We start from the raw sequence: 23161 nt of genomic DNA, 5'->3' as shown, positions 1-23161 counted from the left end.
TGGTGTACCACCATCCGATAAAATAAAAAAACAAACTTTGTGACAGGTTTGCCTTAATAGATAAAACGTTATTAATTTAATTTTCTTTATTATTTTTTTTACATTCTTTTAATTATTTTCTTAATGTTGCATGTGAGCATACAGTTTTGCACACTTACAAAATTTTATTGTGAAAAACTCAAACCGGAAGTTTCGCTCGAGTGAACAGGACACGACACACTTGAAGTAATGTGGAAGGAGTGAGATGGCAGATTTGTCGTTATATTTGACTAATGTCAACGTTATACTTGGACAAACTATGGAAACTGAGAGGGTTAGTTGATACTTGTTCAAATTTCGCCATGTTTGTTTATAAGAAATGTTAAAGAAGCACTTAGTAAATTATTAGTCAACTACTTCCGTAGCTAAGGAGCTAATAGTCAACAAAAACAAAGTAGCTAACGTAAGGAACTCGTGTTTCAGCCAGAAGTTTGGCATAATTCACGCTACTTAGCACTATGTGTAGATTACAGAACAGCTGGTGAGCAACAGCACAATATGTCAGTTAAAAAACGTATTTGTTTCCTACATCTTGTTTGTGTGGTTAAGTAGCCACGCGTATGTAGGATAGGGTCATTTAAACCAAGACGATAATAAACATGCTACATAATAATGCTGTCAGGGCTCATATCTGGATCTCTGCTGTTGTCAGAGCATAGCTGATGAGACGGACTTTCAGAGTGTGGAGATAGGGGACTCTGCAGGGAGGCAGGGGAGGGTGAAGGTTCCCCGCAAGACCATCTACTTCGCCAGTGGAGAGACCATGGAGGAGTACAGCACTGATGAAGAGGACGAACCTGTGAAGAAAGATGTTGTTACTGTAGATCCGGTAATCAAAACGAGTTGCTGTCACTTTTGCTGATGCAGCATATTCCAGTCCACTGTTTTTGACTTTACAGATTACAGCTTAACTGTTCTAGACGTCTCCTTAACATGCCGCTTAAGAGGTAAATGTCCTTGTATTTTTCCAGTCCAAACTGACATGGGGTCCTTATTTCTGGTTCCAAATGTGGAGAATGGCTACCTCCACTATTTCAGGTAAAGTAAGAAATTCATAAATGCTGCCATAACTGTACACGATAACATTCAATGTATTACTTTGTGTTTGACAGCGTTTTTATGTGTTCTGTGTTTCCTGCAGTGTGTGATTACATGGGTGAGAGACTGGCCTCTCTGTTTGGCATCACTACTCCTAAGTACCAGTATGCCATCGATGAGTACTATCGCATAAAGAAAGAGGTATGTCTAATACACACATCGTCTAGCTGCATCAGTGTCATACAAATATGCAGAAGCCCACACCTTAGAGCTGTTTATGCCAAGTCCAAAGGGACTAGAAAACAAAGTGCAACACTCTCTGGTGTCTTCTTGTAGGAGGAGGAGGATGAGGAGGAGAACCGTCTGGCTGAAGAGGCAGAACGTCGGTTTGCAGAGCAGCAGAGAGGTGATGTGGACGATCTTGCTACAGTAGAGCAGCCAGAGGCGTCTGCAGCCTCATTTGTAAACATAAGCTTTGACCTCGAGCCTGAGCCTCCTCTCAGGAATTCAGATGCCAACAGAGTCCCTTCTCCTCTCCCCTCCTAAAAGCTGGCAAACCATCAGTTTACTGAGTTGTAAACAATATGGTTATTTTTCTATGTTATTATTTTATATCGTAGTGCAGATAGCAGGGAAAATAAAAAAGGGCTCCAGAGGCTTTTACAACCTTACCTGTGAATGTACTTTTGTGAATAGTGTAATGTATCCAAGGCAGGAGACATGAAGGCTAGAATGGGCCTGGGCTTATTTCAAACAACCTCAGTTTAGATTGTGATCTAAATGCTGGATAAACACTTCATATGTAGATCTCAGTGTTTTTGATTAATTACAGACAGACTGAACTTTCACCTTAAACTTAACTGAGGACAGGAAGATTAGAGCACATCCTGCTACTCTACACACTGCTATGCAACAGAAGACATTTAGTAATGTTTAATAGATAGTTTACACTTTGAACATTTTGCACTGTTCAGTTCAACCTGTCATGTAGGATTAAAAAAAAAAGACATATTTATGAAGTAAGATGGACCTATGGACATTTGATTCAGATAAGATGTACAGACCAGGAGGACTCTTGCATCTGTGTGTGTATTTGGGCTGAACACACATGCAGATACATTTGACTGTTGCAGCACCAAACTAAGGGCTGGCTTGTTTAAAAGCTTTATGGATATTTTAAGATTTCCTTTGACAGTTATCTAACATTGTGCAGCTATTTAACACACATTTATTATTTTAACTGCTATAGATGTAAAGTAAATCCCTATCAGCTGGCACTTTCAGTTACAGAAATAACGTGGACTGTGCAGAGATGACATCACCATATATTTTTTTGAGGTACCACGTGAAGTAACAGTTTATTGTTGAAACAGATTTAAATATATTATCTGCCTTCTCTACACATTTGTCACATTTACAGTCATTAGCAACAGACACATATTGTGTGTGTGTACTGTAGACAAGTGTGCTTGCTTGAGCCATCCTAAGCTTATGAATTAATTTTATCCAGCTGTATGTCAGCATGGTGTATTAACTGGTTCCAAAAGGGTTTAACTAGAACAGGACTAGATTCCAGGTATGAAAATATAATAAGCCATGGTGGGTAAGTGTCTTTCTGTACAGGAGTCAGTAAAGGCTGTTATTTGTTATGTTTGTAAAGAGGCCAATAAATGCAAATTATTTTCTTTTTTTACTGGAATTTTCAATGAATCTTTATGTATCTATTAATATTTTGACTATTATTAATGTATTTGACGGTGGAATATGTAATAAATGTAGTTGAACTAATCTGGTTCACATTATGTGAAGTACTTTACCAATGGCATCCCGTCAAATACATTCCAGAGTGAAAAATATGCGTGCTAAACAACAGGACCTGGAATAAAATGGAGAACAACATTCAGGTGCAGTGCGTTGCATCTGTAAGTTCTTTTCTTCCATATCCAGTCAAACATGGCAGTATCAGAATAATGTGATAAAATAATTAAAAATACTAAACCAAACAGCAAATTATCAACATATCATGTTTAATTTAAGATTTTTTTTTTTACTTGAGTGTCTGTTTTGGAAATGATGATGATGTATTCATGGCAGAATTAAAATTCAGAAAAGCCAGAATATAAAAAGTGAATATGACAAAAATGTATATTGTACAGGAAAAAACAGGGCAATAGAACAATATTTACACAATGAACATTCACACAGAACACTCGTCCATCTCTATGCCGTCACAGGTCTGCAGACATTGTCCTGTTTACAGACACTGTGAGGGTGAGGGTGAAACTGTAATCCTCATTTACATCTCAACCCTTTTTCAAGTATCATCCAGTTCAGCTGTGTTGCCGCTGTCGTTGTCATTAGCAACCAGCACTTCTCTGTTCTCATAAGACCAGAAGCCGTTGAGGTCGATCAGGATGCTTGCGACTGTATCGCCCTGGCAACTGTTGACCAAATCCTGCAGTGTGATCTTGAAGGGGTCTTTAGGCTTCACCATGTCAAAGATCTCATCCTGAGGAGAGGCAGTGAGTAAATTGTTCAACCAAAAATATGTTTCTTTTAATCATAAATGTAACATATGTATAAGGTTGTGAAGAAGAATCATTGTGTGTGATGTACCTTGACATCCTGGAAGGAGACGGGCTCCTGACCATGCAGCTTCATCTGCTCCTGAATGGCCTGAAGAAGAAAACACAACAGCATCTTGAAAGACTGATGCAATATAGTAAATACATAACTTTAACTTTAGATGTGTGTCCTTGTGTTTTTGACACAAGAACAGCATTAATTAACCCAGCATCTTTAACAGTGTTTACGTGTAGGACATGAAGCAGATACCCTGAAGAAGTAGTTGAGAGAGAAGACGTTAAGGTATCCTTGATTCTCCATGTCCAAAAGTTTAAATATATACTGTAAAGCTGCTGGCTCCTTCCGGTTTTCCAGGGCCAATACAAAGTCCAGATAGGTCTTATAGTCCTGGAAAAGAAAGACAAACACAAATGTGTACTGTTGATATGGCAAACTATGATCTGCAATATAAATGGCCAGTACCCTATCATTCTGAAGTGATGTCAAATGTGTGTACAATAAGGAAGATACATCAAAAACAGCTGATGACTGACTGTTTTTCTTGTAGTTTAATATTGTTGTGTGAATATGTGAATAGACTCAGACTTGTTGCCAAGTAGCACCGCTACCACAATTTTGAGTATTACTGCAATTATTGTGACTGATTGTACCATTTCTCCATCATAGGTAAGACACTCTTGGAACACCCTGTCCAGAAACACGGAAGTAAGAGTAGCTGTGCCGTAACGTGAAAGTTCCTCCTTGCTCAGCATGCCGTTGTGGTCCTTATCCAGGTTGAGGTACTGGCCTGTAAAAAACAAAAACAAAATCCAGATTAATAAAAAGCACAGAAAGGACAGCCCACAGTATCTAAAGTATCTGAAAACACACATCTGGTTTCTCACCATAGACTCTGAGTGCTGATGGGGCTGAGAACCAGTTGGATTCTTGACTCTCTTTTGATAACTCTTCATCTCTCAACTGGGCACACAGTGGGAAGTGGGAAAATGGAGTTAAGGTAAAGAAAGACATAAGATCAGTAGGAGGTAATACGGATATATAAAACTACAAAATGTTACAGCCTTCAGGGATACAATTTCATAATTATACAACATATAACATGTATCATAATTAAACCAACCTCTAGCAAATCATCCAGGAAACTGCAGGCCAGGATATCTTGGATTTTAATCTTACCTGTAACAGTAAAGACACTTTTACATTAAAGCCAAATAACAAAAACATTACATCATTAAACTTGATTCTTCACAATTACATACTGTTATTATGTTTACATGCTGTATCGGTGCAACATTAAAAAATAAAAAATAAAACGTTTTGAAAACTAGATTCAGTCTCACCAGTTCGGAGAGGGTCAAGGAAGAAAAAGAACTTGCGAACAGCAGTGCAGACATAGAAAGAGTAGAAGGACTTCTCCAGTCCATCCAGCTGAGGTAGAGTCGGGATCAGCTCCAGGATGTAGTTCTCCAGATCCTAAAGAGAAAGTGTCACTGTTTCAATACTTTTCAGCCCTGCACCAGCAGCTAAAGGCAAAAAAACCTTTTTACCACTGAACTCAAATGGATTCTTACCGACTCTCTGAGGTAGCCCTGTCCTGCCACATCATACAGACTCAAGCCTATTCGGGTCTGATGCAGCCACACTAGGTGTTCAGGTAAAAGTGAAAGAACAGAATTTACCAACATTCAGCATTTATAATGGAAGTCCATGTATTTAATTTTGATTTGCATACAAAAGATTGCCTGTACTAGTACCCCTGCAGACAAAGTAGAAGAAAAAAAAGTGAATACCTTTTCTCATGACATAGTTAAAGAACTGCATGATGGAGATCCTGCCATAAGGGTCACTATGGAGCAGCTTGGCATACACTCTAGCTGTAAAGAATTTTCTACAGAAAAACAAGACAGATAGGTTTACAAATTAAAGCTTTTTATAAAATCAAGTTTAAAAGCCAGATCTTCTTCTGCTAATGGCCTTTCTACACTGCGATTTTTAGCGATCTTATAAGACCATTGCATGACACACTATGCGACATGAGTCTAATAATCTTTGGTACGATCGCCAAGTTTGATGCATGTACATTGTACGATGACCATTTACTGACTCTCAGGCGACCACAGGTTACGTCGTACGTAAACATGCGATGAGGAGGCAGACGTGGATGCGGAGTGACAGGTCGTAGCAGCTTTCACACTGTGAGTCAGACATCCAAAATTTCTGACACCGCTAGAATTTTATCTCAGCTTGTCTTTGGTCGCAAGGCGCTGACAGCGGCCGTCGTGGAACCTGTCTCACAGTGCGACATAAGACCACCAATTTAGAGTCACGACCAAAGATATGTCCACGATTCTCCTACGATGCTCGTCTTTCGTCTGCGACAGCCCAAAATCGCAGTGTAAACCGGGCAAAATCTATACATTTGTCTTTGTTAAATAACAGCTATACTAACATTAAAAACACCCATGCCAGATGGGTATAAAAATCAATGTAGGACTCACGAATCAAGCATGTATCTTTGTTGCAAACAAAGACCCACTTCTATGTGAAAGGGAACTGCGCTGTTGCCTCTAACTGTTGTTACTTACTTGCACTTGGGCCCGGCCTTCTCTCCCACCTGCAGGTAGGACTCATAGTTTATCATGGCCTCCTCTCCACTCACTGGAGGCACCTGATGTTTGTCAAGTAGAAACCACAGATTCTATAGAATGACAAACAGAAAGACTAAACATCACAGTGTAGCAGTAATGTTTGCAAAAGTAAAGTATTTTTTTATGTCTTACCTGCAGCTCCTCATTATCCAGCAGCTCTCTGCTCTTCCTCTGGAGGAAGACTGCTCTGGATTCTTCTCTCAGTTTCTGAAGTAACACTTCATCCTCTGCTGGGAGCTGCAGAACAGCATCATCGCCATCATTCAATATATATTTAACTTCTATGCATCCGTGTTTTAACCATAGGAACAGACAGGGGAATACAACTGAAATGATGAATGATACCCGGTAGTAGAATCTTGGGATGGTCTTGTAGGAGTGGTCTTGGTCGCTTCCTCCTTTCCACTCAGTGTAAAACTTGGTGAACAGCTCGGTTTCTTCTGCTTTTTTCTCCTCTTCACTCTTCTCCTCTTTGCGGGCACGAAAACGATTAATAAATAACAGTAACGTATTAAATATAATAAATATTACTGTTGGCTTAGTTGTCTGACAAGACAGTGATGTACATGTACACAATTTAGCTAGCTACTGTTAGCCAAACATACGGCTTTACTTACCCGTTTTGAAGTTTTTTATCCTCTTTTTTAGGATATCCGACCATTGAGGTTGTTGCTCTTCAGCCATGCTTGCTTCGAAGTTGATCTAACATTAATATTTTAGGAGTATAAAAAGACAACCATGAAATCAGCTTGTTTACAAAAGTAACCGAGCTATTAAAACAGCATCCTTCTTCTTCTTCTTCTTCCACTTCTTCGGTTCGTTTGGTCGCCACCTACTGGAAAGACGAAAACAAACAACGGTGATCCAATTTTACATGGGTTCCTAACACCTTAACTTCTAAACGGAACTAATGTTCTGTATTATGTTGATGGGGGTTATAATTACCGGTGCGCTAACAATGCCATATGAAAAAGAGTGTTTGAATGTTTTAACACTGACTATTAGAAGATAAAGAAGAAGGAATGCTGAATAATTCTTCGCTTTTTTTAAAGACAAAGACATACAGCTGGAAGACTTTTTAACCTCCCCGTCAGTCATGGAGCCAATAAGGTTCGTAATTTAGATAATAATTCATATTACGTTTGTCACTGTCCTGCATGCTAATTAGCTCATTTGAATGCTAATGAAGTGACATTCAGTTACCTTGTGTTTGTCATGAAGTTGAAAGTCAGTAAGTAACTTTATTTGTGTCAGTAGAGTGTTTGTTCTTGAGAATATCTTATATCTTGTCTTGTGCTTACTTTGTTCGTTTATTGTAGTTGTAGTATGACCTGGATGACTGAGAATCTTCATCAACATTTATTGTAGTTCTATAACTGCATCTTGGCATGTTGTCGTCGCAACTAGTGTCCCCAGACGTGCATAAAGAACGATTTTGCTCGTTATTTGAGTTACACAGCTACTTCTCTTTTACTAATCCTATACAAATATCGACAATTACCTGTCTGTCCCACTACTCCTGCTCATTTTCCATTACTTTTTTAAATGTCCTGTTATTCCTTGTTAGATGTACATGGGATGGAGACAAACAATTATTGCTCACGTAGTGCAGCGGCTCAGCTTTCCACTAGAGGGCAGCAACTTCTTATTCATTTTAACAACGCCCGCGTTGGTTTACTACGTCTGGAAGATGGAAAAGTTTTTAAAAACACATTTCTCTTATAAAAAGGTGGACAAAATAATATTACTGTGAAATGAGCACAAGGAGATAGAATTTGGATAAAAAGAAGTAAATACACAGCATTTGCTGGCCTGTTTTATTTCATCCCAGAAGTCACTGGTGTCATTGAACTGCAAGATCTGTTTGTAATGTATCTGTTGTACCCGTGTGTTTACATCTCTGTGTGCGGGTGCATCAGTGCAGTGTGAGTTTGTATCTCTGGAATATGCGTGCATGCATCCTATGCATGTGCTTGTGTGTTTGTTTATGCAAGTGCATGTGTTTGCACAATGTGTGTTTTGTGTAGCAATACTTGTGTGTATGTGTATACTGCTGGTCCAGGTGATCCTGGGGCCATAGTGTGGTGGTCTGTAGCGAGAGAGAGAGAGAGAGAGAGAGAGAGAGAGCAGCACAGGCAGCTGTATTTGGAATAAACAGACATTACCCTGCTGTGTTCTAATTTACTGCAGAGTGGGAATTAAACTTTAAGCTCGTCCCCGCCCCTCTGCAGTCCAATACTCTATGCTTCTGGCCATCAACAACTACTTGCACAATGTGCGTTATTAAAGTGTTACTCCACCCAAACTGTGTCTTTTTAGTATCAAATTCACACCCCCTGTCGGCTTGAGATGAGGTTGTAAAAAAAAAAAAAGCTGCTGTCTTTCACTTAAGACTTTGCTTCCATAGGATTTCTTAGGACATTATGCAGAAGCTGCAACAGAAATTATATTTTACACTTGCCTTTTAGAAACAGTTGTACATTTTGGATTTTGATTCAGGTGACCTGTAAGCTAGCTGTTAACGTGTAGAAACTTTACACACACATTTGGGAAAGGAATTAATACTTAAAACATATAAACAGCAGGGCAAGTAAAGTCAACATAGCATACACAACATTATCATTAAAGTTAAGAGTATTTAAAGTCAATAGATTTAGACCAAAATCCATTTTTCCTCATGTATAAATTGTTTATCTTTGGTTATTTATGAGTTTCAATGTGGAAAATGTTTCCATAATTCCAGTCACCTCAACATGATCATTCTAATAATGGTATTTTCCAGGTGATAGTCATTAAAACTTGCTCTAACATTGCGTAACTTTGAGTGCAAGACTAATTCACATTGCAATAATAGCTAATGTGTATGACCAGAATAATTACTGGGTTAAATATGCACTCTAATCTTGCCAAGAGCTTTCTCTCACTGCAGGTTTACACTAGAGGATGACATGTGGCTTTCATATAAGAATTAGTCAAATTCCTTCTTTCTGGCAGTCAAACTCAAACAGGTTGGCCTCTCTCTCTCTCTCTCTCTCTCTCTCTCTCTCATTCTCTGCTCTAAAGTTTTGCAACCGCCAGTTCCACCACCTGGATGAGTGGATGACAAACAAACTGCAAATTTTCTTTCCAGTAACTGACCAAATAGATATTTATAACCAGCTGGTCACCTCCCCTACCCACTGGGCCCCCCTCTCCTCAGCCGTGGCTGTGAGAGCTCCCTTTAAAGACCAGTTGTGTCACTTCTGGCTTTGTTCTTAAACAAAGAGAACTGCCCCTCATCTGCCCGTAATTGGGCCGACTCTTGGAATGTGCTTGATGTCTCCGCGCGGGCCATTGCCGCTTCAACAGACAGGAGAGTGTTGCAGGGACATGGCAGACAAAAGAGGTGGAACACCATCCTCACATCCCCACTTCTGTCCTGTATACTTCATTTTTGCCTTCTCTATATTTTTTTAACCTCTATTTCACCTTCTCTTTGGCTACTGAGATGAAGGATCCCCCCACTGAAATAAAAAAAAATCCCACACTCACAGAAAATGGAACAGTCTGCAGATTGCCTATACTCTGGTTCTGTTTTGGTCTCTCTGAGCTGCACCACCTCGCTAAGGTGGGGCAGTTGGATGCACTACAAGGCCAATCTGCGGCACATGTCACTAGCAGTTACTGAGGTGATGTTGACCATGCGCAGATGGTTGAGAGGGGATTGGAGGGTGTTTACTGCATTGTTACTAAAGGGAAGCAATTTAGAGAGCTCAAATTCCACTTGCAAGGAAGGAAAAAATGTTGAAACAGTAGTTGGCAAGCTACCAAAAGCCTGAGCCCCTAATTGTCGTAATTAATAGCAAATAATCTCAAAGTGCTTACTCTGTATTCTGAGAAACATTATAGTGTTATGTTCATGACAAGTACGTCTGGGAAGTCTCGGAGGATTAGTTAGAAATTTGTCTGTAGCATCACATGGAACCACAGATATGTTAGTGTCTGTTTGAGGGGGTGTTTGTACCTTTTGTTGTTTAAGCAACCTTGTCCCCAGAATCCAACCCTTTGGTTTTTGGTCATGACTCATTTACTCCTGAATCCTTCACCTTTCACCCCCAGCTCCACTCTCCATGTCTCTCACTAGCTACCCTGGATAAGTAAATACATGATGTAATGTGTGGTTTTCGCCTCCAACCCCCCAACCCTCCTCCACCCACATGCCGAGGTGATTAAAGTGGAGCCCAGCAGTTTTAGGTGGAGATAGGTGGGTGCGGCCGACCAGGGTCCTAAAGAGGAGGAGTTGGTAGTAGATGTGTAAAATGGAGGGGAATTTAACAAGGCTGGTTCTGGGCAGATATAATGGAAAGGAGGGATATTTGCAGGTCACCAACAGGGGACACAGAGACAGCCCTAGATGATCTGTCTGGGCTGGGGATCTTTCGTCCCTGCACTATGTAGCCGAGGTCAGGCCAGCGGCTCCACCTCCCCCCGACTGTCTGGGCTCCAGGTTTCAGGTGTGTGATTGGGGCTGTTGACTCCAGCACACGGCAGCCGCTGCCTGGTCCCACTAACGATCTCCTCCAGGGCTACCAGACCCATTGTCATTCAGACTCCCTGCCTCAATTCACAAGTCTGATATCCCTCCACACTGGAGCCTGACCTGGGATGGGCTGCCTGACTGCTGTCACCGTGTTTGTTTGTGTGAGCGAATGTGAGCTTGTCAAGAATAATAAGTCTTTATATGGAGTGGTATTTTAATTACAATGCGTTCCTACGGGAGACACCGCTTAATGATCAAGTCTATTGTTTGTGTTGGTGTCTGTGTTAGTGTCTCTTTTCTTATCTGACTTGGAAAACAAACACACAGAAAAAAAGAAAAATTCAGGTAAGTGTTAAATACAAGCAAGGTGAAAGAAAGAGTGTGACATTGTAGGAGATAGAAACAAAAATGAGATGTTACACCTTTTTAGTTGGAGGACATGTCTGGTTTGTGTCTGTAGACTGCACTTTACAAAGGCCAACTTTAGACAACAAACCTTCCTAGGAAAAGTTTTGATAAGCTCTCTTCAACATGTCATAATAGACTAGCCCTGCTCTTTAACGTGCCAGCTGGGAGAATAAAGAGTACATGTCCAAACATTTTAGGAATTCCATTTTAAGAGACAAGAGCAATTCAGAGTTTAAATTACAAACTGTGTAAATTATTACTTGTGTGTGACGTTGAACATTTTGCATTTTAAGGCAGGCGCTTGAGTATCTGTCACTTTCACCTCCATGTAAAAGTAAACTTGCTGGTAAAGCAGACAACCATAGAGAGGAAAGTGCCAGGAAGATTAATGAGGTGTGCCTTTCCCCTCTTTCACACTATCCTTCTCTTTATCCCTGTGTTTGACTGTGCAGGCTGTGGGTCGACGTGTGTGGGGGTCCGTGTGGGGTGGCAGGATGGGCTAACATGTTGAAGTAAACAAGCAGAGGAGACAGCAGGGGGATGTTACTCTCACTCAGGTTTATACACTTCAAACAAGCAGCGAGTGTAAGCTTGTTTAGGCAAACACCTTTTCCAGCTCCAATGCTAGCTTCTTCAACTGACACATTTACTGTATGTCATTTGTTTTCCTTCGACGGTCTTAGTTTCTTAGTAAAATAACACATTTTTTTAATGTATTCAGCGACTTTATTGTCTTGTTTGTATTGTTTCACCACAGAAACGCTATAAAACAACAAATTTTACGTTATGGTTTTTGATTTAACTTCGCTAAATTTGAAGTCAGACAGTGTGCATTAGAGATGTGTTTCATCCACACGGCTCACAAGAGCAGCAACTGAAAATAGGTGCTGGATTTGAGTGTAAATCCATCATATGTCTTGTCCTTGTCTTTTTCAGTGAAAATAAACATATAAAAAGACAAACTCTCCACTCAATGTACACTTCACTGTGCAGCCTTTTCAAGCGTTTGTGTTGTTTATCACAGGTTGTACCAGCGTCTGTGCTGTGATTTCAGACCAACTGCCTTTTATTTTCTCTTCCAGGAAAAACGATGATCCCTGCATGAGCACAAAGGTGACGGCTAATACACTGTCCCTGAGAGAAAAAATCTCTTTAGATCTGGCTGTCATTTACAAGGTGAGTGCTCTGCCCTTAGGACCCCTGTGGGCCTGTGTGGAGACCTACATGTGTTTGGCCTATCCACAGTGTTTTCAGATGATGTTTCACACTGTCAAGGTTGACTTATCTGAGTGGGGAAAGGTACCCAGGGAATAGACATATCCCACAGACAGCTTTGGAATGTTTTTACAGAATGGCCTGGGGACCCAGAGTGTGCAAAACGACCACTGTGGTAACCAGAGCAAAAAAAAAAATGTTTTTATGGTCCTTTTTTTGAAGTTATGAACAGCTTCAGTGTTACAGCTGTTTTTCTGTCTATTTATGTGTTTTGTTTATTGTTGATTTACATATTTTAGAGCCACAAAATCATGTTCGGTCACATGCATGGTGGCTGGTAGAGCAAAAAAGAACACCACTAAACCCTGTTGAGTATTTTATGTTACTGCACAATTCTTTCTCACTATTTCAACTGTTGTTCTGTACTCATTCAAAGTAAAACCTGCTAATATTGTATGTTAAAATAAGGTGTACTGCATAGAAAGTATCCAGATGGTCTATATTGTGATGCCTGAGGTTAGTTAGAAAATATATGCACATGTTGAAGTGGTTGGGTTCCCATCTTAGAGGATGAAAAAAACTTGCATTGTAGTGCAGGTTTGGACCAGTTTCTAGTTGTCAGAAATATCCCCTTCTTTCCCTTTTCTTTTCTATGAGAGGAGCTGAGAGATGGGACCGCAAGTCCCCTCAGAGGCTTGGTCCTCCATCAGTATTCTTAATGGATGTCAGATGTGTGTGAGAGGAGGCCGTAGCGTGAGTGTGTTTCATGTTAGTTCTCAGCGTGATGAGCAGAGTAGCAGCTGGAGATGAACAGAAACCGCCTCGCCCCCCCCCCCTTACAATACCTCTATTTTTTATCCCCACTTCTGTCCTCTCCAGTAATGCTCTCCTGCTTTTCACTGTGTAATATATTGGTATTAATAAAGGCAAACAAAGACAAACATTCTGTAATGGGAGAGGGAGATATTTTGGTTTCCTGGAGAACCAGACAGCAGCCTCTTTACTTCTTCTCACAATAAATCTTGTGGCAGTTTCAATAGTTGGATGGCCATGCTCTGTGTTAACGTTTCCCCGAGTTGATTACAAAGGAGTTCAAGGCAAACTGCTGTTATTGCTTACAGCCATGGTACCTAATAGTATGCTACAGTAGAGCACTTCAATCACACGTGCTGTCATACAATATCAATTTGGACCTCTAAGGGAATATATTACTCACTGAATGAAGATGGTTCTTTACTGTAAGTGGCATCCGAGTGAACACAACACAAGGCCTATCCCCCTCCGGCTATGCAGCACGCATCCCAATTGCTTAATAGGAATTTCAAGTTTCCCACAGACGTCTTTGTTGGAACAGCATCCTTTTACCACAAGCATTAAACAGTCCAGCTCACATTTCTTCTGACTTCTCAGTAACATTTTATTTGCATTACTTGAGGGTTTTCTTTTTCTTTGCAGTATTGTTCCATGGGGAGAGCTTTAGATCAGGATGGCGCTGAGCTGCTGAGCTTAATGAGTGAATAACACAGCCTGATTGTATACAGTATGGTTGCATTTTATAAGGTGACTGAGTCCAGGTGTTTGGTAAAGGAGAACCGTGAGTCAGTATGAGTGTTTCCCTCTCATCTACAAACAGAGCTGCTTGGAGTGAGTAAGATTTGGGGGAGGTGGTGTTGTGTGGGCCAAACCACCAAGTGGAGCTAGGGGTGATGAAAAGTGTTTATATATGTGTGCCTAATTATGACTGTCTACACTGTGCAGGCAATATCTGAACATTTATGGTTCAAAATCGTCCACATCCTCTCAAAGCTTTCAGAGTGTTTTATTTTGCCATTAAGAAGCTCTTAACTTCTATGCTTTTACTCAGATTTGGCCCAAGTCAAGCAACAATGTCGCTCAAAAAACAGACTACTGAGCTCCCTAGAGAGACACATCAGTGAGGTCTGCAGGCAAAGTGATGCTTCTGTTTTCTGCGGGTGTTAGCATCTGCCTGGTTCACCTAATTTGGCTCCCTCAGACAACTACATGATGAAGAAGATTATGGGACACCATTGTAACGATGATAGTGTCACAAAAAAGACTATGCACTAAAATAACTGGGCTAGGTTTTCTAAATAATCACAGTAAGGATCAGAGAGGTGGATGGAGTAAGAGAGTCACATAGCTCCTGGACCCATTGGCTTGTTTTTCTCTAACCTGAGACCAAATATTTCCCTGACTGCAACCAGTCATTTTCTGTGGTGTTTATACTCAACTCAACCTTATCCTAACTCCAACCACTTGTCTCTGTGTTACCTAACCATGACCTTAACAGTGACCTGACCTTAGCCATGAAAAGCAAAGGTGCAAGACACAAGTTTTCAAAATGATACACTGTGGAAAGCTTAGTGTAGACAGAAGGGGGAAACATAAAGGGAAAGATGTGTTTAGGAAAAAAGCAAAGGGATTGGAGTTTCATTGTGATGGGATGAGGGTAACTGGGGTTGAAGCAGTCTGATCATTGGGGAATTCAACCGAGTAGCTAGTTGGTAGGCTTTCCTTTGCTCTGCAGGACGGGGGCGGAGGGCCTCATTATATCTCTCTCCATGTCGGGCCCTTAAGTCCATCTCCTCAGCGCCTGTTCTGTTTGTTTAGAGAGCCAGAGCCTTTTAAAGCTACGTTTGGCCTAATGAGCCCATTATCTGCCAATGATCCACAAAGAGGCCCTCCTCTCACTCACCCCCTCTCCCCGTTCCTCCCTGTGTAGTAGCTTGCCCTCTCTTGCTCTCCTCTCACCCTATTTTTCTGCCACTTATCCCCCTTTTTCTTGCACACAGGCTGCCCTCTCTGTCAGTTCATCTTGTTTAGCTCGTTTTCTCCTCCCCGCTGCCCTGCTCTTTTCCCAAACCTATCACACACTGCGCTCATTTAATTTCCTCAGGACAACAGTATAACCTCTTTCCTTTTAACAAAACACCCGCCTCCATCTCCTTTGAGGCTATTCGTTTTATGCTGTTGTTGGGAAGTACTTGGGTCTGGTTTTAACAGCCTCACACCTGCAAACGGTGTTGACTCTCCTCATCACAGTATGAGCAGGAGAGTGCTCAGGAAGATTTGCAGGAAGCATGATAGTATACTACAAGGTACTAACCTTAACCTTGGGAATAAAAAGTTATGTGCCTTGCTGGCATAGCATTTGGTGACCTGTTGCAGATGTTACAGGTGTGCGTTTGGGAAGAGATTCTCAGAAAAACCATTCCTGCTGCTAAGTCAGTATATGGGACCCCCTTAGCATTTCTAGCAGTAGCCAAAGGAAGCTAGTGTGGATCAGCCTCTTTAACACTGAAGACTTAATTATGGTGATCTGGTAATAGCAGAGAAAATGGAAGGAATGCTGTCCTCATGGCTGTACTCACAGCAGGATTAACTGCACGAGCTGCACTCTCCAACCTCCACAAGCTCCATGGCCTCTCTCACAGCTGCTTTTGTCTTGCACTCCAAAGACGGAGGGTGTGAGGAGGAGGAGGGAGGGGAGGAAGAAAAGAGGAAAAAAAAAGACAAAGAAAATTAATCTGCTGGGTGCAGGATCTTAATTCGATTTAATGAAGGGAGCTTGAAGTCTGAGAGGCTTTATGCTCACACACCTCCACAGCCACGTACACATGCACACACACTCAGCACTCACTCATGTAGGTCCTATTGATCTGTAGGAACAAACCCTATTATGGGCAATTATGTTATTCACTAGGCATGACAAATCCATTCCTTTGCTTTCATTACTTGCTAATACATGGAAAGGAAATCTATTAAGCTTGAACGTGGTGCTTCCTGTTCACGTCGGGTGTGAGATCGGAAATCTGTGTACCCGTTTTGCTGTAATACTTTTGTCTCACATCACTTTGAAGCGGATTCTTAGAAAGAAAAAACATCAAACGAAAAGTTTGTTCTTGTTTCCTCTTACCTTTGACTGACCCAGACAGGATTTGATTAATATAAATTTATACACTTTCACAAAATCACTGACTTCTTTCTCACTTGTAGCAGCCTGGGTCAAACTTGCAGAGCTGAGAATCACGCAGCACACAAGACCCGGCTGTAAAGCAAAACAATCACAAAAGAAAGGCCTCTCTTTGCACCCCCTTATTGCCCCCTTCCCCTCCCTTAAAAACAGAACAAGCAAAACCAGTCTTTCCATCTCTCCTCCAATGCAGGAGAAGCCCATTACTATGTTCATCTTCTCAACATTTGACAGGTGGAAGTAGAACTTTGGGGTTTATGTTTTAATTATAAAGAATTCCAGATGTGGAGGGGGGCTCATAAATTAGAAGCAGAGCTACTCAAATGTCTTTTTTCAAAGGGACCAAGCGGGTCAGCATCTGCTTCTCATTCTAGCCAATGTTATTAAGGGCCCTGACTACAAAAAGGCCCAAGTCCCCTGTCTGGCCCCACAATAATTGACACTATTAAATGTGCCTAAACAGATTTAGAGTGTCCAGAAAAGTTACATTTGTCTTGCAGAATGACTCTAATCATCTATTTTAGATTGAAGGGACCAAAAGAGGAGGAACCAGCCACCTAATCTGCCACATAATGGAGATGGAGCGAGAAAAGGGAAGAGGCAAAGCTAGGAAAGTTGAAAAAATGCACAAATACAAACAAATTAGGCCAGAATGGCTGTGTGTAGGGATGTGAGGGAGGGTGGGAGGGAATGACAGAGAGGAGGACAGAGGTCTGAACTGTACCACACTCCGCTGTACAGACTGGAGAGGCTTAAGCTGAATGCACATGGATGGCTTTACAAAAGCACCAGTCATGACAGACCATCTGCTCCACTCCTCTGGTGATCTTTAAAACCCACATTAATGCAGTCTTTTTCTTTCTGCTATGATGTGATACACATTTCTTTTCTCCGGGGTTTGATTCATTCTGTTGGCCTGAGTTAGGGAGTGGACGTATTTAACAAGACACGATTGATTCTCATTACATTACTGTAATTTGGGATCAACGTGTTTGCTGCTGCAGAACTGCGAGGCAGTGGGAAGGTCCTGCTAGCCGATTGGCTGCAGGACTAGTGTTTGTAGTTAGCTTTACTGAAGTGGGTGAAATGAGGGTGCAACTGGGGTTGTGAGGTTGTGGTTGGGTTGGTGTGAGGGTGTGATGTTTCTCTACAGTGCAGGGCCAAAAAAAGAAGAAAAAAGGAAAAGGGTAAAAAAGAAACAACCGCTTCATCCAAAAAGTGGAGCCAGATCGGCAGAGGTAAAGTGGGGCAGGAACTCTCAGGGGTGTGATTGAAAGGGTGAGAAGTTAATTTGGCAGCTTTTCCTCCTCGCTTTGCTAATGTTTCCTCTCAGGACTAAACACCCTCAGCACCCCCCTCCCCACATCATCTCTCCAAACTCTCTAACCCCCAGACACCCCGCTACCCCATCACACACTCACCAACATCTACTTATAACCCCTTGCCTGCACACACACACACTCTTCTACCATCCTACCTATGCTGTGGTTTTCTTCTTCAAACATCCACATGCTGTGTTTCCATTTCTCACTACCCCTCCTCTTCTTCATTTTCCCCCTCATCCTCTCACCATAAGCTGACCGCCCCCTCCTTCCCACACCCTCGTGAAAAAGCACCCTCCATCACAGCAGTGCACACTGACCCGAGACGAAACCTTTTCTCCCCAGGAAACATCCTGCTCTGAAACACTTTGGCTCAAGTGTGTTTTCTCCTGGGACATGAAGAGGGGGGGACGGGTGGGTGGAGGGGTGTCTGAGGTGATGGCGGTGTGGTACTTGAGCTAAATGGAGACCATGTTGGAGTATCTTCACGGCCTGTCAATCAGAAGCCTGCTGATGTGTAGGGCGACTCTGCTACAGCTCAGGAAAGGATGAAGGGTCATGTGGGGCAGTTGTGGAGGTGGTGGTGGCGGGTAATGGGGTTGGTGTGCACATAAATGTGTGCATGCATGTGGTGTGTGTGTTGCACAGTAAAGAACCACATGGTGTCCTTGCTCTCCTCACTCACCACATGCAGGATCGCTCCCATCAACAGAAGAGTGTTGCTGGAAAAGGAGGAAGGGGGCTGAGGGAGTTAAGCCATGTTTGCTGTTAAAAATGCATCTTCTGTCCATTATGGGTTTTAAACCATGATTGTCCACTATGGGCATCTTTAATAACTTAATGAATTCTCCTTGTCCTTATAAAATTCTTATATAAATTAGGCGTCCAATGAAACCCACAATTTGTCACCCACAACTCTTGGAGGCTTAATCAATATGGTACATTTTCAGCCACCTGTTTTTCCACTCTGTAGCTGTGAATGTTTTTCACTTTCTCCACCAACCATTAATCCAAATTACTTGACAAGTGGTATATGTAACGCTGGGCAATGCAAGTAACTTTGACAAAAACAAAAAAATGGGCTGTCATCTTGTTTAGGCCAAAACGTCATCTTTATTGCTACAATACAATTTTCTTGATTAAGCCAAAATAGGGCTTTTCTGTGTAAGCATGGTTTCAACACTCATTTACCTGTGAGCCCAACTCTGCTTAACTTCAAATCACTTCAAATGTCTTAACGTGTAGTTGGTCTATTAAGATCAGATGACAGGTAACAACAAAGAGAAGACAGACTGGCACATCTTCCCAGGCCACACACTGCTCTGACTGTGGAGGAGATTACCTTCAGGGAAAGCCAAACATCCGTAGTTATTAGACCGCGAAAAAGAGGAGGGATGCTGAGTGGAAAGATAAACTACAATATATCAGAGTAATAAAATGTTTAGGCCATATAATAAACATGAACTATAAGTCAGATCCAACAAAATAAATGACACTTGGGTATGTACCATCACACCCTAAAGTTCCCAAAATAACTCAACTTGAAATACTGTGATTAAAGATAGAGTCAGAAATATTGTATAGAATACTGTCCAGAAATAGGTGTTTAGGTTGTTATTCACCAAATAATAGAATTTGGAAGGTGTGTGATTGATCACAAATTAGTTTTGCAGCAAGAAAATGCAAAAAAACATTTTATATGGAGGAAAAAAAATCAGCATCTGAGAGGACCACTTTAGTTTTTAGCAGTGTGACATAATAGTCGCCTACTATAGGGGCTCCAAACCTATATCCTGCAGGGTAGGGTTGCACCATTGGGTTCCAATAGGACTGACATCACTGTGTAGCTGTAACTCATTTTGTTACAGAGGACCCTGTTACATGTGGTAAAACACTAATCAAACATACTTGTTGGCTGAGGCTAGTGGCTTGAACATACAGCCATGATCTCACACACACACACACACCTGTATTCACACATACACGCCATACAACAAAAAGCATGATCTCACACATGTACTGTACATATACACATATGTTCATAGGCAACTTCCAGTAAATTTCTAGTCGCCTCCATGCCTGTAAGTACCACTGGGGTCCCCATTGCGTGAGCAGCTCTTTTTAGCCGTATTATTTTTTGACATTCCCAGACAATGTCTTTGGAGGGATTGCAGAGATCTCACAGTGATGTAATCAGATGTTACACGCTAGCTAGAAGTGTGAATGTTGTTATGCTTGTCTGTGGATGAATGAGACCAAAATGTTTTTATTATTAGCCTTGTGTCTCTTGTTAGCATTAGCCACTATGCTCACAGGAGATCAATGTCATGTTGTATATTACTGTGTATACGTGTCAGGCCACATTGTATGTGTGCGCAAATGCATACTCTTTCCCCGAGGCCAGCCATGGTGCTGGATAGGAGCACACGCGGCTAACACACTGCAGGTTGTAGTGTGAGACAGGCCAGGTCGGCTGGTGACAGTGTGCAGCCCCTCTCCTGCCTCATTTATCTGCTATGGCAGCGGACAGAATGCAATTTCCTGCGAGGGGGAGGCCAGGGGGGATTGAGCGGTTAGGGGGCCGGGGGATGCAAAGAACATCAAAGGCCCCTGAAAGCTATCAGGAACTTGAGTACTGCCAGCACTGCGTGCCAACTCGCCAGTCCTCGCTCACCCTGTGGTGTACCCGGACGTCAGCTGTGGCTATACACACCATTCACAGTGTTTGTTAATATGTGAGTGTGTGTGTGAGGAGGATAAAAATACCCCTCCATTTAGAGGCTCAGACACCTTGGGCTGGAGCACTCAGAGCAGCCATTAGGCATGCTGCAGTATGAAGAGAAGGTCACAGTTTATCACCCCTGCCACCCTTCCTCTCCAGCACAGACACCCTCCTGCTCTACTCTCCAGATCCTTCCTCCTCTTCCAAGCTTTGGTTCAGCCTGCTGGCAAAGCGTAGCTATCAGTTGAGGTGAGGCTACAGGACAGAGCAGGGAGATTCGATTAGGACCATTTGGCAGTGTACATCTGCGAGTGCTCTGTAATGTTAAAATTAGGTTGGCTCAAAATGCTGTGTTTAGTCTCTCTGTCCATGCATGCTCTCATCTTGCTGTGTATGAATCCTTTTCTCTATTGACTTAAGAAAACTTTGTGAGTTATTTATTTAGCCCAGTATAATGGCTATTTGTATGTGGTTTATCACTTTGCTTCCCCTTAAATTTATCTTCATACACAATTGTTTGCATACTTGAATGTGTAACATATTTGTGAGCGAGGAAAGATGGTAGGGTATATGACAGGAAGTAATAAGGCAGCCCCTGCTGGCTTTTATCTCTGCCTTCTCTACATGGCCTCCAGCTAACTTCTTTATGTGGCGTTAAACAGGCCGTCTCTACAGAGTGAAGGAAATCGTCCATTCATGTTGTCACACTGACTGCTCTCATGACAAAATCTGCACCAATACATCCAGATATTTCTTTTTTAATGTTTTTCCTACTCTTTTCTGTTATACACAGAGAATCCACAACGATTGTACTGTAAAATAGCAGGTGGCAGCTGGTTAAACAGTCAACAGCACTGACCTCTAGACATCCAAAATGTCTGCATCCATATATCTGTGGCGGGGCCTCAGACAAACATAACATTCTCTCCATACACCAGCCAGCTGCATTGAGTATAGTCCTCTGTAGACCCTATCTAGAGCCTATCACTAACAGGATGACTGGTATTGGCTATGGAATGCTTTTGTCTTGGTCTGCACATTACTGTGTGGGAGGTCATATTAGTGACCTCCACTCGTTGCCTTCCGCTTTCACTCAGTCTGCTACATTTGTGCATTTCAGCACAATACCACCTTACTTTGTCTTTCAGTACCAGCTCTTGGAGGGATGGTTAACCTGGTTACTTGAAAGGCTGGAGATGGAGGTCTGGTCAGGGCTTTAGAGGTGGGACACCGGGGGTGGGATATCTTATCAAGACCATCAGAAATGCCTTGTCGGCAGCCATTCATTGGGCTTGGGGAAAATAAACCAAACTCCAACCCCCCTCTTCTAAATGACTGAGTTAGACAGATAACAGCAGACCACGGGGGTCCCCTCTCCTCTTTCCCCACCCGTCTATCACTCTTGCTGTCCCGTCTCTCTCTCTCTTTCTCTCTCTCTCTCCCTCTCTGTAGCTGGTTTTATTGGAGAGGAAACAGAAAACAGAAAGCCTCAGTGTGGGAAGCCACTTGTTATCTGAGAGTCTTGGGAATCGAGGCCTCGGCAGAGGCTTCACTCAGCGCACTAATGAAAGCAGGACAATTTGGCCGCTTTCGTTCCCAACATAGTTAGACCCCCCATCCCCATTTCAGTGCAGGTACTCCTGCTCCCATTTTTCCTCGCATCCCCAGCTTCCCTCTTCCTGCTTCACACCTTGACCTCTAGTCCACTTTTGGATCTCCAAACCAGGAGATCAAAATGCTTTTGTTTAGTTAAACTTTTGGAAATGCTAACCTGTTTCTCTTAGGCAACATCTCTGCGAGATGTGAGGAACACACAATGTATAATTATATATGAATAACTCAATTGATATCTGAGTTTATTGATGACTGATTTAATGATGCCTAGTATACAGTTGACTGTACTTTTAGTGAAGTTGCTTACTTTTTCAGAATAGATCCTAGGATCTATTATAGCCTGTTTGTTAGGTCTGCCTCTATAGAAAGGATGATTGGCAGGTTTTTAAAAGTCACACATGGCCCCTTGAACCATAGAAAATCCTCCTTTTCAGTAGTTCATTAAGGCTAGAAGATTTAAGTTTCCACAACTAAACAATGCAGCAGAGATCCACTAAGTTCACCTTTGTTTGCCACATAGCTGAGGTTTACCATCCCCAGGTGAGCGACTGAGAGCTCCTCTCTGTTCTGACTCCCTCCATGCTGTGGCTCTCCCAGTGGAGTCAGGGCAGGGAAACAGCGAGGCCATGTGAATGCTGTATAGTAAGGTAAGATCTGGCCGCCGGGCATCCGGAGAGAGGGCTCAGCTCCCTTTGTGGTGGATCCCTGACAGGTTTGGGCGATGCACAGACCAACCCCTCCCATCCACTTTCACCTGTGATATTGTCCCAGGTGGAGGGGTTGCAGAGAAGGCACTGAGATGTCCCCATAGGGCATGGCTTCTGTGTAGCTCGATATCCCAATGGGCTTTGCCGACCTCCAGAGAAAGGTTAAATGAAGCCAGGGCTGTCTGACGGACAAAGGCCGCAGGTCAGCACCCACTGCTTTGATCCATTCCTGCCCTCTTCAGACCACAGAGCCAGACCTTTTTGTTTCACCTTGCTTTTCTGTCCCTAGGGCTAGTCCCCTTTTTTCCTCTCAATCTACCCCCGACAATGGAGTCACTTACAAAGCTCC

At 42.3% G+C, this 23161-nt stretch overlaps 2 protein-coding genes across 2 annotated transcripts; one reads left to right on the top strand and one right to left on the bottom strand.

Annotated features, from left to right (window-relative positions):
- The first annotated feature begins 179 nt into the window (after positions 1-179).
- Positions 180-2776, top strand: fam177a1 (family with sequence similarity 177 member A1). The gene is made up of 5 exons (XM_028394870.1): positions 180-313; positions 692-868; positions 1011-1077; positions 1181-1278; positions 1414-2776. Exons 1-5 carry the CDS (start codon positions 245-247, stop codon positions 1621-1623), a joined length of 621 nt encoding a protein of 206 aa, XP_028250671.1. The 5' UTR covers positions 180-244; the 3' UTR covers positions 1624-2776.
- Positions 2777-3087: 311 nt separating this feature from the next.
- On the bottom strand, positions 3088-7126 carry ppp2r3c (protein phosphatase 2, regulatory subunit B'', gamma). Its single transcript, XM_028394869.1, has 13 exons — positions 6929-7126; positions 6657-6781; positions 6444-6548; positions 6249-6361; positions 5454-5551; positions 5235-5305; positions 5004-5136; positions 4784-4839; positions 4548-4623; positions 4314-4450; positions 3913-4050; positions 3694-3753; positions 3088-3586 (listed from the first exon to the last, which is right to left on the bottom strand). The coding sequence occupies exons 1-13, from the start codon at positions 6993-6995 to the stop codon at positions 3392-3394; spliced, it is 1374 nt and encodes a 457-aa protein (XP_028250670.1). The 5' UTR covers positions 6996-7126; the 3' UTR covers positions 3088-3391.
- Between the last annotated feature and the right edge of the window lie 16035 nt (positions 7127-23161).

This window comes from Parambassis ranga, chromosome 22, assembly GCF_900634625.1.
Source record: "Parambassis ranga chromosome 22, fParRan2.1, whole genome shotgun sequence".
NCBI classification, from domain to species: Eukaryota; Metazoa; Chordata; class Actinopteri; family Ambassidae; genus Parambassis; species Parambassis ranga.
Note: the sequence above shows the minus strand (reverse complement) of the source record. Positions and strands in the feature narration are given on the sequence as shown.

Bases quoted from the DNA above. Each gene is read 5' to 3' on its own strand.
- fam177a1 (XM_028394870.1), top strand. From the start codon at position 245: ATGGCAGATTTGTCGTTATATTTGACTAATGTCAACGTTATACTTGGA. The intron at 314-691 runs GTTAGTTGATAC...TGCTGTTGTCAG, and splicing joins AAACTATGGAAACTGAGAGG to AGCATAGCTGATGAGACGGA. The intron at 869-1,010 runs GTAATCAAAACG...GTATTTTTCCAG, and splicing joins ATGTTGTTACTGTAGATCCG to TCCAAACTGACATGGGGTCC.
- ppp2r3c (XM_028394869.1), bottom strand. From the start codon at position 6,995: ATGGCTGAAGAGCAACAACCTCAATGGTCGGATATCCTAAAAAAGAGG. The intron at 4,624-4,783 runs GTTGGTTTAATT...CTGTGTGCCCAG, and splicing joins TCCTGGATGATTTGCTAGAG to TTGAGAGATGAAGAGTTATC. The intron at 3,754-3,912 runs GTATCTGCTTCA...TTTCTTCTTCAG, and splicing joins CTCTCAACTACTTCTTCAGG to GCCATTCAGGAGCAGATGAA.